Source organism: Echiichthys vipera (assembly GCF_963691815.1).
Source record: "Echiichthys vipera genome assembly, chromosome: 2".
In the NCBI taxonomy this organism is placed as follows: Eukaryota; Metazoa; Chordata; class Actinopteri; order Perciformes; family Trachinidae; genus Echiichthys; species Echiichthys vipera.
The window spans coordinates 22,162,075-22,175,774 of record NC_139827.1 but is presented as its reverse complement, the minus strand read 5'-3'; the positions used below and the strand labels follow the sequence as shown (position 1 = coordinate 22,175,774).

At 41.7% G+C, this 13,700-nt stretch overlaps 1 protein-coding gene across 2 annotated transcripts in view; it reads right to left on the bottom strand.

Moving 5' to 3' along the window:
- LOC310961311 (phospholipid-transporting ATPase ABCA1-like) overlaps positions 1 to 13,700 on the bottom strand; it is a 39,436-nt gene that overhangs the window by 5,375 nt on the left and 20,361 nt on the right. The window contains exons 9-39 of one of the 2 annotated variants that reach the window (XM_083933336.1): positions 11,623 to 11,866; positions 11,366 to 11,505; positions 11,160 to 11,276; positions 9,733 to 9,927; positions 7,879 to 8,087; positions 7,608 to 7,784; positions 7,297 to 7,519; positions 6,879 to 7,100; positions 6,573 to 6,777; positions 6,328 to 6,441; positions 5,967 to 6,138; positions 5,741 to 5,872; positions 5,512 to 5,651; positions 5,261 to 5,398; positions 4,898 to 5,127; positions 4,706 to 4,778; positions 4,398 to 4,600; positions 4,240 to 4,291; positions 3,955 to 4,068; positions 3,480 to 3,628; positions 3,168 to 3,292; positions 2,697 to 2,795; positions 2,365 to 2,554; positions 2,131 to 2,225; positions 2,006 to 2,038; positions 1,793 to 1,898; positions 1,469 to 1,543; positions 859 to 1,028; positions 573 to 750; positions 294 to 409; positions 42 to 186 (exon numbers count right to left, since the gene is read on the bottom strand). In XM_083933336.1, the coding sequence (XP_083789462.1) occupies positions 42 to 186; positions 294 to 409; positions 573 to 750; positions 859 to 1,028; positions 1,469 to 1,543; positions 1,793 to 1,898; positions 2,006 to 2,038; positions 2,131 to 2,225; positions 2,365 to 2,554; positions 2,697 to 2,795; positions 3,168 to 3,292; positions 3,480 to 3,628; positions 3,955 to 4,068; positions 4,240 to 4,291; positions 4,398 to 4,600; positions 4,706 to 4,778; positions 4,898 to 5,127; positions 5,261 to 5,398; positions 5,512 to 5,651; positions 5,741 to 5,872; positions 5,967 to 6,138; positions 6,328 to 6,441; positions 6,573 to 6,777; positions 6,879 to 7,100; positions 7,297 to 7,519; positions 7,608 to 7,784; positions 7,879 to 8,087; positions 9,733 to 9,927; positions 11,160 to 11,276; positions 11,366 to 11,505; positions 11,623 to 11,866 (4,581 nt within the window). The remainder of the gene's footprint in view (positions 1 to 41; positions 187 to 293; positions 410 to 572; positions 751 to 858; positions 1,029 to 1,468; positions 1,544 to 1,792; positions 1,899 to 2,005; positions 2,039 to 2,130; positions 2,226 to 2,364; positions 2,555 to 2,696; positions 2,796 to 3,167; positions 3,293 to 3,479; positions 3,629 to 3,954; positions 4,069 to 4,239; positions 4,292 to 4,397; positions 4,601 to 4,705; positions 4,779 to 4,897; positions 5,128 to 5,260; positions 5,399 to 5,511; positions 5,652 to 5,740; positions 5,873 to 5,966; positions 6,139 to 6,327; positions 6,442 to 6,572; positions 6,778 to 6,878; positions 7,101 to 7,296; positions 7,520 to 7,607; positions 7,785 to 7,878; positions 8,088 to 9,732; positions 9,928 to 11,159; positions 11,277 to 11,365; positions 11,506 to 11,622; positions 11,867 to 13,700) is intronic. The other variant, XM_083933337.1, reaches the window with a different exon arrangement.

Genomic DNA, 13,700 nt, shown 5'->3' with positions numbered 1-13,700 from the left:
CAATCTACTTCTAACTAACTGAATCCAAAATGATTATTTACATTGCTTCCAAACAGCTCCAGCACAAATGTGGAGACGCTGCCGTTGATTCCGATCAGTATGTTAACGCTTGTCAGAACCACGTAAGCCGTGCTGGGGATCTTAAAGAAGAACGAGGCTGGGTACATCAGAGGCGTGATTGACCATCTGGAACAAAGATACAAAGATCAATGGAGATGAGAAGAGTTTAGAAAATTAGATAGAATAAAAAAAACAAGGAGCCAAAATAAATTGAGTGTGTGTGTCAAATTTACCCGTAGAGCAGCAGCAGCAGCGCCAGCACAGGCAGATTGGTGGAGGAGACATAGGCGTCTTGTTGGAAACACATGAATATGATGATGACAAGTGTGGCTGGGACGATGTAGTTACACTGCAAGAGAGAGAGAAAAAGAGGGAAAAAAAAGAGGATTCAGTTGATTGTATCGCTAACTGCAGGATGTCCTGATATGTTATAACTTTTCTCTCATAATATTAAATCTAGTTTGGAGAGGAGACAATGGGGCCGAGGCACCAGCTCGACTGAAATATCTTACCATATCCCAGACAAAGTTGGCCAGCCAATAGAGGAGAGGCTGCACTCCACTGATGAACTGCAGGTGTTTGGCCTTGTTTACTCTCTCCTGGATGAGGAAGACCACAAAACTGGCAGGGACAAAGGACATGGCGAAGATCACGCAGATGGAAACCAGAACATCCACTGATGTTGTCATCCTGAGAGGGGAAGAACCAAGTAAAGGAAGAAGTGAGAATGAGCGACGCCTCCTAGAAGAGATGTGGTCATTTTAAAGTGTACCCCCCCGAATTAACAGTAATACTCACAGTGCAACCTGTGACAGCTGCTCTTTGGTGAGGTTAAGCGGGTGATTGGAGGCGGTGATGCCGAACTTGGTGGGGTCTTGGTGGGCTTGCAGACTCGCCCGTAGGATGCCATTGTTCATCACATTAAGGAAAGAACCGATACTGTGCCAGCCCTTGTTGTTGAACCAGATCTGTAAATACAGAGGCCTGTTAGTTTCTGAAACCTTAGAGGAAACAGGCCTGCCTTAGATTAAAGATTACATTTTGTTTTTGTCAAGCACCTCATACAACCCTATTCCTAATATATTTTCCACCTCTCCTCCATCTCCTTCTTCAGGCTTTCTTTTTATTTATTTTCTGAATTCACAGGGATATTTTTAAATCATCAAATGAAAGTAAAGCTCATTCAGTTAGTTTCTCTGCATAAAATGTAATTTAAGCTGTGCATCTGTTCATCTTCCACAAAGCAGAAATCCATTATTATCTCATCAAATCACTCCATATGAATGGTGTAAATTAAGCCTTTTGTGTCTCTGTGGAAGACTTTCAGAAGAGAAGCTTTAAGGTAACCTACAGAGCCATGTGTCGTTGTATAACCAGTGTGTGTGTGCGTGTGTGTGTGAGGACTAACCTTGACGTTATTCTTGGTGTCTAATCCTTGGATAAAACTGGAGAGACTGTGAAAGAAACGATCCGCAGCAGTTCCCTGGAGGGCGGGAGAAGGAGAAATGTTCTTTAGCACATGGGTAAACTGACACTGCTCAAACCTGCAGTAATAGAAGTCCATCCACTCTAGTACCACCAATTGTAATCATGCAAACATAAAACATGCAGTTAGTGTTTTACATGTAACCTGACTAACTGACACCGCAGTAGATATATTTACCGCAGCAGCTTTTTGGGTGCATTAGTTCAGTGCAGTGCAGTAAAACAATAATGTCATGAAATCTCTTACTCTCTCAAGGCGGAAACGTCTCTTTAGTTGAGCGATTGCATCATCAACTTCATCTGCGTGGGCCATAAGCTGAGAACTCCTGGCGCCCAATGAGAATCCACCGTATCTGTGTGGAGCGTCATCATTTTAATATCAGTTAAGGACACAGCAGAGAGGCAATGAGGTCAATATTATCAACAAAAACAAGATGGATTGTGTCTGATGATAATGTACCTGAACTCGTTGACCCAAATCTTGTTCTTCAGGCTGGAATAGAAGGGAAAAAAAATGATTCAAATACAATGAAGCAAGAATTCAAACTAATTCAAGTGTGAAACACTAACTAAAATGAGCGTTACCTCTTGCCAATGATCTGAGCATAGGTTTTAACCAGATAGTCTGAGATGTTTCTGCCAGTCAAATTCTGAAGAATGTCTTTGTCACTGATCTTCATCTGGATACACAAACACACAAAACAGTTAATTAACTTTTTTTTTTTTTTTTTTTTTTTTAAATATTTGGTATTTAACTTTGTTATTTTAGATTGATTAACACTTAACACACTTCACTTTCTAATAGTTGATGTTACCAACCTGTGGTGGTGGAAGTCCCCCAGCACCAGCAGGGCACTCTGGAAGCATCCTCTTGCGTCCTCCACAGCTGCACTCACACAGGGGAGAGGGATTCTCCATGGACCAGTTGCCTTTGTCGAACATGTCCTTCACACTTTGAGAGACTTGGGGGACCGACCACTCATCTTCAACTGCTGTGCAGGGAGTGTCCCTGGAGCCCACAGATGGACAGGTTCATATTTAACTCCAAATCTCCACTTTATGTGTGTTTCTACTACAACTGCATAAAGATCTGCTGTAGATCTATGTAATTGTATTTTCCCAAATATATTAACTTTCTTCTCAAAACTCACGGTATGGGTTGTCCTTCCATGCAGCGCGTTCCATATCCTGGTTTTTCTGTTAGAGCACCCAGTAGTTTGTTGATATGAGGGTCCTCAGGTATGTCATTACTACAAAGACACAGAGAACCCATTGTCTTTAATATTACATCACAACTGTGTTCAGTGCCGTTGTCAGCAATAGTTCATTGCTAAGCTGGTGAGTTTATCAGATAGGTAACAGGCAATCCTTAGTGCTGTTAAGCAATCTTTTACATATTTAATGAGTCAAGCACTTTGTAGATTTAAATAACATGTTTCTTTTTCTTGACAGAGAAAGATAATTCTTTGATTCAAGTGAAATGAAGGTTAAACGGTGCCTTGATGGATAAATGTTAAGAATTGATAGAATGAGCAGAAAATAATTTTGTACAATTATTTCAAAATAAATGGAGAAAAGGATGAAAAATGCAATTTTTGCAGGCAGAAAGAATGACATCTCACCTGATGAAGGTAAACTGTTCTCCATACATGCTGGAATCCAGAGTTAGACTTGGGTACTTTCCAAAAGGAGGGACAATCAGACTGAAAACCAGGGCAATACACACAAACACTGCCGGAAGAACAATCTGAAAAACATCAAGACGATTTATTAAAACTAACACACATGAAACATGACACCTCAGAATTACTGCTTCACACTAAGAGGCATGAGATTGTTGTAAAAATCCTGCACAGTTGATCCAAGGTGCAAACACCTACATTGCTTTGCAGGTTTATTTACAGTATGTGAAAATGGTAATCACATCAGTATACCTGAGCAAAGAAGCCTTTCCTGGAGCGCCGAGCGTAGAGGAATCGTTTCCAGAGTAGAGCAACAAACTGCTGTCTCTTCAGACTCCAGCCTTTGACCTGGTATGATCCTTTGCCGTCTGTTCCACTGAGCCAATCGGTCTCACGGGATTCTGGACACAGGCGAAACGATACACATGAGCAAAGTCTTGTCTGTGTCCTGATTTTGTAACATAGCTAATACGTTTTTTTGTAAGAACTGGGTGGCGGCAATCTCAATTTTAGGCCACAAAGCAAATGATTTGTAGGCTTTGCAACATAAAGCTGGTATTCTTCATACAAAAGGAAACTGGACCTTTTCTCCATTAAAATTATTTTAAAAACTGATGTGTTTCCTAAATTTGTCTAAATGTGGTTAAATTCCCCTTGGGGTGCAGACAATGAGTGAACGCAAGATTGTTGCTATCACTGCACTGCATGCTGGGTAGTGCAGTTCTACCTGGGTCACCTTCAGAGTCGTTGTAATCAAAGTCGTCCTCAGTGAAGGGCTTCAGGCAGCTCTGGTGGTCTCCAAATGCATGATGGCGACGAGTCCTGGTTGGCACAACTCCATCTGCAGCCACACAAGGGTCAACAGGTTAATTTAACTATTTGGGGTTTAAGTCTTCTGTTTTTGTTTATAGATAACTCCCATAATACTCCAGTGACCTAAACCCAAGTACTGATTCTGCTAATAAATGTCCAAAACAAGGGTGACTCTTGAAAAAATATGAGAAAATCTCACCTGAAAGCTCAACAGAATCCACTCCGCTGTCCTCAGCCACTTTCAAGAAAATCTATAGAGTTGGAATACACAGAATTAAAACATTTACATTTACAACTTCATTGTAATTTTAATCATGATTACTATGAAAGGCCAGCAAGGTCTTTACTGCTCCTTACCTCCTCCAAGCTGGTATCAGATATTCCATAGCTGGATATTCCCAGGTCAGTGAGGCGGTCATCCAGCTCGTGGAAGAGCTCTACAAAGGCTCCGTCTTTAGCTGACTGGTAGGGCAACACGTAGGTGATTTCGTGGCCGAGGTCCTCAACCAGACGAGCCTCGTGGACATGCTTGAATATCACGTTGGAGATGAGGGATACATCTGTAGGCAAGAAACCGGCAGAGAGAGTGAGAGGTTGATGGGGGGGGGGGGTAACTTTGTATGCCCTGCAAAGTTAATTTCACTGACTTGAGTGTCAGTTCTTACCGATAGTGGTGGTTTCGCTCTCTGGTTCGCTGCCCAGACCAGCATCTGAACTGCTTTCTGATACACTGTCCTCCTGAATCAAAGGCAAGGGGGGTAAACAGTTAAGTATTTTTGTTTTAATTTATTTAACGACACTGTACGTGAAACTTATATGTCTATTTATATTGTAAACACATGTAAAATTTCTCTTACCTTCTCGGCCTTCTTGATGTAGGACACGGTGCTGGCAGAATTCCTGCAGGACTGAAGTGACAGGTCGTAGTCCCTCTTGACCAGGGTAAGATAATAGCCCGTGCCCAAGTGGGTCTTCAGGAAGAGCGAGGAGCCTACGCAGCACAGCTTGCCATGGGAAATGATGGCGATGCGGTCGCCCAGGATGTCAGCTTCGTCCATGTGATGAGTGGACAGGATGATGGTGCGGCCTAACATAGGAACAGAGGGACAAACACTTCAGGCTTACAAACTACAGAATTACATGCAGTATACCCCTTGAGTTATTCAAAATAATTAATAGCTACTGTTACTGACTGAGCAACAACTATCAGTTATTTTTACCTTGTCTGTATTTAAGCAGCAGGTCCCAGATGCCCCTGCGTGCATAGGGATCCACCCCAGCAGTAGGTTCATCCAGGATGACAACTTTTGAACCCCCAACAAAAGCCAGGGCCACTGACAGCTTCCTCTGCATCCCTCCTACAAGGACAAAAGGAAGGACAAGTTTTCACATCTACTATTTAATGAAAGACATGTCTGATAATACTTGTGAAACAACTTACAATACAAAAAACATAAATAATCAAACTGACCAGACAGTGTGCTGGTGCGAGACTGCCGTTTGTGAGGCAGTCCGACATCGTTCACAATTAGCTCCATCTCAGCCTTCACCTGCTCCTCTGACAGCCCCTTCATACGGGCGTAAAACCAGATATGTTCCTCCACTGTCAGCCTGGTTTACATCAAACCAACAAATCACACAATTAACAAAACACAAGAGGCTACATGTGTGCAAATAATTCAGTTCTTGCTACTACGCACATGCTGAAGAGGACATTGTGCTGGGGACAGACGCCCAGATTCTGCCGGATGGTGCTGAGTTCACTGCGGATGTCCTTGCCGTGGATATAGGCTGTGCCGGATGTGGGCGGAAACAACCCTGTCAGGATTGACCTATCAAAAAGCAAGGCGGGAATTCAACTGTCATCAATCCCCATCGCATCACCATTGAGTAGATGCACTGCGGATAATGTGTGTGTCGTCTTACATAGTTGTGGTCTTGCCAGCTCCGTTGTGACCGAGGAAGGAGGTTATCTGTCCCTTATAAAACTTCAGGGACAGTCCGTCTACAGCCAGCTTGTTTCCATGGCTGTAGACCTTCACCAGATTCTCGATGTAAACACCTGACTCGATGTGGCTCGGCTCCTCCTCAATACATACTGTGGGTCAAAGAAAGACAACAACATTTTAGCAATGACATGAGCTGAGTTTTGAAAAGACACATAAAGGGAGGGGGTCACCCACTTGCACTTTAAACTTGAGACAATATTTCACTAATGGTTATATATTTGAAAAGTCCTCCCTCCACAGTAAGACAAATATATAAGTAATAATGATGATTATGGTACCTTCAGCGTTGGTCTTCTTTGACAGAGGGGTGGAGATGTTGTTGTTCTCTTTCTCTCCACACCAGTACGACTTAGTGAACGGGAAATACCAAGGCCTGGGGATCCCATACTGACCTGGAATGATGTGAATTTTCTTGTTATCAGTACTGTCTGCCAAAATAAACCCTTACTATTTAACCGTACATCAATGATATGGACTTTAACAGAAAAAATTTCCACAATCTTAAACCATATTCGCGACTCACCAGGGAACACAGCTTCGATGTACCAGGTCATTATTCCGTAGAGCACAGCATCAAACAGCATGAGGCAGATAGAGGTGGTCAGGTTGTAACTGTCTTCCTCCAGAGGGCTGGCCAGCAGGTTCGACCACTGGATACCCACCCCTTGCTCCTCGAACAGGGCAAAGTACTCACAGCCAAAACCAAAAGCCACAGGAGACAGCAGACTCTGTGAGAGAAACAGAGAAGTCAGAGTTTAGCGGAGAGAAGGATACAACACTCAACTAATGTTCATATTCATATGTGTATTATTAAACTTTTTCCACATACCACGACAATTTTTGCTCCAAAGCCCACGTAGTCTTGCCAGGCGACACACAGCACGTAGGGCAGGTAGAGCGTGAAGTATATAATGCCACCACAGGCAGCTGCCAGGTTGGCACGAGAGAACAGGGTGCTGATGAGGAAACACTGCATGATGGTTACAACACCGAACGATCCCAGGAAAAGGAACACCACGCCTGGATCACTGTAAGGCAGCAGGTTTCCCATCTGAGAAGGGGGGAAGTAGAAAAAAAAGAGAAAGAAGATGAAATAGTTTCCTGATAACAGCAGTATGATAACACTTGCTTTCCACAATTTGAACATTTCTAGATAATGAAACATCATGATCATGGGAAAACAGAGTGACTATCAGAGTGACAAAGTGCATTCATATGTGTGTGTGAGTGTGTGTGGCAACACCAACCTTTAATAACATCACCAACAAGCTGGCACTGATCAGGAGAGGGATTAAACTACTGATGAACCAGCTGAGCCACAAGATGCCGTTGTTCAGTCCCATGATCCTCATGGTCTCTTTGAGCCGGGCCTCCTTCTCGTATACCACACCCTTGATGATGATGGCTACTGAGTACATCCATGCCAGGGTCATGAAGAGAGGCATTGACCGACTCATCACGCGCAAAAAACTGAAACAAGGGATAACTGGTTACACACGTTTTAAACTGTACACAGAAAGTTGCATTTAATCTCTTACTTTGCACAGTGGCCACTTACATGTCATCAACATAGCAGGGGTAGGGCATCTGTTGAATGTAGATGCCTGTCTTCTCTTTAGTGCCAGTGATGGCTCTGATTATTCCATGCTCAATGACATCCTGCAGGTAAGAAAATCCGCCCCAGACGTACCGAAGGTCCTCAAAGGGGTCTGCCCTGGGACCAGGGTCCCAATAGCTGCACAGCAAATTGCACATCAGTAAGCTCATTAAAAAACATATGAATATGCAAAGGATGTGCAATGAAATTATAGTTGGACATAGCTTCTTACCCATCTTTAATCTTGTTTGTCCTCTCCACATTATCAATATCCATGCGGATCTTATAGTTGACGTTGGGAGGTAAGTCAGTGCTGTTGCTATGGGCGATGTCAGGAAACACGATTCCTGCCCAAAACTTCTGGTTGTTCAGAAGACCCATGGACTTGTTGACCAGTCTCTCTTCATTAGCTACTGGCTCCAGCTTGTCCAGGTTCACACACTGAAAGGAAAGGAGAGGGGTTATTTTAGTCTGAGAGGCTGACTGATATTGAACTTGCATTTTCATGATGTATAAAGGTCTGTGTCACCCATCTAAGGAAGGATGTACAAAGAAAACATGCATGCACTGACTTCTTTCCTAAGAAAACAAGAAACTAGTAAAAGAGTCTCAGGTTTAAGCACCACAATAGCTGAATCTTCTATGTGTTCTATTTGCATTTTGTTTGGGTTGTTCTGAATAAGAGCATATTTTGAATACTTAAAATACCAGACCCTCCCGGTATCAGACTCTTCAGAGCTCCAAATGAGCTTATCAACTCTCAGACACAAATCATCAAAAATTCTTGCTCACACAATCACATGCTTTCCTGAGAAATAAACAATGAACTCTATACCCTATAGCACAAACTCTAGTTACCCCACCAGAGTTATTGTTGAAACCTTCCGCAGATTAGCCTTTCACATAGCTGACATAAGCTGATTTATATCTCATTGCCTCATACAGTGTGAGAAGCCAATGACTTCAAAAAGCATAATGAAAAAAACAGCTTGAGCACTCCTAATGCTACAGGCTTGACAGACTTGTGTGGCCATGTAAGGCCTTGACATAGTTGGTGACGTGAGAAATGTCAGTTTACACACATTATAGAACCTTCTTATAGGGTGAGACAGAGTCAGTAGGTCGGCTGGTTGTTTGGTGTATCTGTGTGATACTAAACTGACTACAAGTTACGGCTTAAAATCCCCTTGTTTTAAATGATTAGTATTGTGTTTGTGCGTCTTATCGCGTTATCCACTTTCGTAAGAGGAGGAATGTGAGACCACAGTAAAATAAAATCAGCTACAGTTACAAGATCCTTAGTTGATCATCAACTGTCCATGGAATGGAAAACATCATTACTTTTTTAGCTAATCTGATCATCATGGATCACATTGTTAACTATCAGAGCAACATCACAAGGCAATTAGTTCACATTTACCACTACACCTTGGCGTTTACTTTATAGGCATAGCAATTAAGAAATCTCCTGACACACATAATTCAATGGGGCATGGAAATTGATTAATATTTGGCAGTAGTGTAGTCTTGGTTGTTTATTGCTACGGTTTGGCTCTGGCATGCTGACCCAGTACGTTTAGACAGACGGGGAGCAGTGACACACTAAGCAAGGCAATAATTCGATTTGGTGTGGGAAGGAAGGGGAAAGAACATTTGATTTTAAAGCTTTTAATAGTTGTGTCTGGATCTACGTACAGTTTAAAGTGCATTAAAAAAAACAATAGAAGATACTGGCTGATCTGGTAATGTGATGACCTACTTGGGCAATTAGCATTTGACCTATTTCCCCACAAGGCTTTCTTTGCATCTTGACATAAATGGATGACAGCAATTGAACACAACTTAAGACCCATAAGAATATGGATTGATAAGCACTGTCCCTGAAAACAGGGATGAGTATGCAGTAATATAATTTCATATGTCCGCAATCAGACTGAACTCATCATGTGAAAACATCATAACACGCTCTACATTCTTTTAGTTTGGTATTTTTATTTACTGATTTTTTCCTGGGGACAAAAAACTGACATACACCATTATTACAAACACAGTGGTGGTGTGATGTATCCCACACTAACAAACTGACCTCCATGAAGCGCGAAATGGTCTGTATGGCCTGGTCGGTTTCGTTAAAGACGTCTCTCCAGGTATAGGCGGATCCTGCAGGTCTTTGGTCCTCTGAGAGCTTAGACAGGAAGGCAGACACATCTGACACGCGCCACTCAGTCCCACTGAGCTGGGCATTAAAGAACGCAGCACTGGCGTTATTCTGGAGTAGGGTCTGCAAAAAAGAGGGCCGATATTGTTTATTATAGAGAGTCAATGTACAATTAACTGTACACATACATTTACAGGTGACTCAGAGTCTTTCTGTCCTAAGACTTTCCTTATTGACCTACTTCTTCTTGCGCTGTAAAGTATATGTCAAACACCAGAAAATTATGAAAGAAACTTGAATAATCATAATAATTCCCACACAGAGAAACAGACGCAGAGAAACAGACCCAATACAAAATACTATACTATATTACAATATACAAAATTAATAATATTCCAAAACAGTGGAATAAAATAGAGCTTTAAACTCAATGTATAAAATTAATCCAAACAAATAGCCTACATATGAACCCTGCAAAAATACTTTTAACAGAATAAGAGATTTAATCTCTGACAGAAACTGGCAGGGCTCATCTCATTCATTTTTTTTTCTATTTTGGTGATTTTAAAATGCATTTAATTGTTATTCAGACTTTTTTAGGTCTAGTCTATGGTCTCTGTAAGTGACTTTAATGGGAAATTATTTTATAGTATCACCTTTTGCCACTAGGTGGAAGTGGTGCTTAAATAACCTGGCAAAACAACTGTGAGGAAAAAACAAAATAAATCTAGCAAGGAAGAGTCATGTTGTGTGCTATATGCTATCTGATACAGATGCATCTATACAGAGTATACAGTCCTGAGTGCAAGAAAATCGACACTTTGTGTGATTGTTCCTGTATGACTGATGCCAGACCCACATTTTTAATAACACGCTTAAAAATCCTCTATGCTTTGTTCAAATGTTATGTGACCTAAACTCTTTGGCCCTTTAGGGTCAATAATTTGACTGTATATTAGTCTCTCATTGTTGTCTCTTTTACATTTACCTAAAAGACACCTGCCAGTATGAAAAATTGACTTCTCATGGCCTCTCTTCTCTTTCTACACAGTTACCAATGATTTTATCAACCTGTGAATAACCGACTAGAGGATAAACTAGTCTTGTGACATTCTTGGTCAGTCAGATATTCTGTTAATACAGTCACAACACGAACCCATATTAAAGGGGTCTGAGTGGAGACCTCTACAGGAGCTTCAGAAGTCATATGGTCCTTCCTTTGTAAGTCACATGAGACACATAATTATGTTTAAGTCACAGAGATGCACAGATTACTGTCTTTAAAGCCTTCATGCAAACAGGAAGAAGACGGATCTGATGTGTGTAAGCGTTTGTTGGCGATGCATCCCACTTACCCTGACCATGTCCATTTCCTCGCCATTCTCCATGAAGTTCCAAACTTTGGGCCTCATCTCGTCCCACATCCCTCCAAGGTCCCTCAGTACACCGAGCTCCTGGAAGGTCTTATTAACCTGCAACACACACAAACACGCTCAGTCACATTCAACGGGACTTCAATCAGGACTCTGACAGGGGTTTACAAAGATGAGGATTTTTATACCTCGTGGATGATTCTCTGTGTGGCCGGAGTATCTGGGGTATACAGAATCTTCCCCATGAGCAGAGGCTTCAGAGCTCTCCAGATCATCCTGGAAATGGGGCTGGACTCCAGGCTTCGCATCATGTTGTTACAATAGGGAGCTGGAAAATAAACACAGAGACATTTTGAGTAATTGTCTGTTTCCCTTTGGTAAATGAAGTATGAAGTATGATAAAAAGGAAAAAAAAAAGGTTGTTTAAGGTAGTTTGGACACTTACTGGAAGAGTTGTCGTAAGCTGAGAGGGGGTCACTGTCGCTGTCATTGCCATGGTTTCCAAAAAGTGCTTTGTAGTTGTTGTCTTCATACCAGTTGAGAGACTTGATTTTGAGGCCACCTCCCTCGGGGTGTCCGCAGACGATACGTGACACGGCCTGGTACATCTGGTTTGGAGAACCTGTGGCATTTGCGGTTAGATAAAGGATCTCCTTACGCATGTCCTTCCAACTCTTCATACTGGCAAGCTGAAGGGGAAAATATTAAACAGAAATATAAGCAACATTGTGGCTGTAAGTGAGTAAGTAAGTAAATATATCATTTCAACTCCAAATGTTGATAAGCCAGTGGATACAACTATACACAGTCACATCCTCCACACCCGTAGATCACACTTCAGATGACAAATATTGCCTTTAAGCATTACATGATCTAATATTGAAATCAATAATGCTCTCATATTGGGATACATGGCTGTCTTTTATGGTCACACTGTAATGGGATTCAAAGTCAATTAATTATAAAAAGATGTACTTTTTAACATAATTTTATTGAAAAACACACCGAGGGAGAATCCTAATATTCACTGTTGCCAAAATAAATACAATAAATGAAGACAACAAAAATAAAATAGCAATAAATGAACAATACATTGCTTTAATTAAAATCAAAAATATACAAAAAGAGATAAAATAATAACAATTAATAATAGAACAAAGGAGAACTCTGCAGAAAATAATTAGAGACTGACTCTGGGAATAGTCTAGATCCGTGTCTGTGAAATGAGTCCTAAATGAAGCATCAAAGTCAGCTTCCATCAACAGAACATGGTCTCTCTGTACGGTTTATGAGTTCTCTAAATGTAATACATGTCATAGCTGCTCCATCTGTCGCCGCATCTCTGTTCAAAATTGCTGTGTACATCGTCTCATATACTGTAACTCACAGTGTGAAAAGTGAAATGTCTACATCAACACTTGCATGGCTATCGCAAGTCACAACAGAGGCAGCTGACGTGAACCATGTGTGTGTGTGTGTGTGTGTGAGAGAGAGAGAGAGAGAGAGAGAGAGAGAGAGAGAAAGAAAGAGAGAGAGAGAGAGAGAGAGAGAGAGAGAGAGAGAGAGAGAGAGAGAGAGAGAGAGAGAGAGAGAGAGAGAGAGAGAGAGAGAGAGAGAGAGAGAGAGAGAGAGAGAGAAAGAGAGAAAGAGAGAGATGAGAGAGAGAAAGAGAGAAAGAGAGAGAGAGAGAGAGAGAGAGAGAGAGAGAGGTAGGTTTGAAGTTATTTAAGGTTATCATCCGGACCATGAGTGGTATTCTAGGCATGGAAGTCAAGTGCTGTGCAGGGTGGAGACACTCAGCACTTTGCAGTCTGCCTGACTAAGATAAATTTAACTGCTGTGCCCAGTCCTATCTTTTCTGTGTCTCTATCTGTGTGAGTGTGTGTATTAACATTTTTCTTTAGAGGAGAGTATATGACATGTAATTTGACTTCACTGGGGACTTTCACTGGTGTCAGAGGTAGTCTCATTAATGCAAAAACTACACTTGCTTGACAAGAAAATATTTTTTCAGTTAAAACAACAAAAGACACATATTTCTCTCCTTTTTTCCTGCTGTTCAGGAATACCGTATGAACTATCCAGTTATGTGTGATCAGAACAGACCTAGTATTTGTTTCGTGTGACATTGTAAGACACTGGCACAAACTTTAAAATCCAATTCTGTGACCATGTTCTTCATAACTCCAAAACACATTCCTCTAGTAAGCAACTCTCTCAATAGTCTATCAACAACATCAGGCTGAAGGACACAGGGAGTTCATTTTGGTTCACACAGGGGTTACTGCAGGTCAAGAGACAAGTCGCCACAAGTTCCCTCTTAATGTCTCAGAACTGGTCAACAGCGCAAAATTGTGTCACCAGCTCGTGATAGGGAAGGAATGTAAGACAAAGAAAAGCAGAAGAAGAGGGGAGCTTTTGTTTGTGAAGCGTGAACCGTAGGAGGATACTTGGGCTCACGGTGAGCTTGAGCTCTGTGGATGAGGGGTGGAGGTGGAGGAAATCACACCTTTTCCTAAGGTA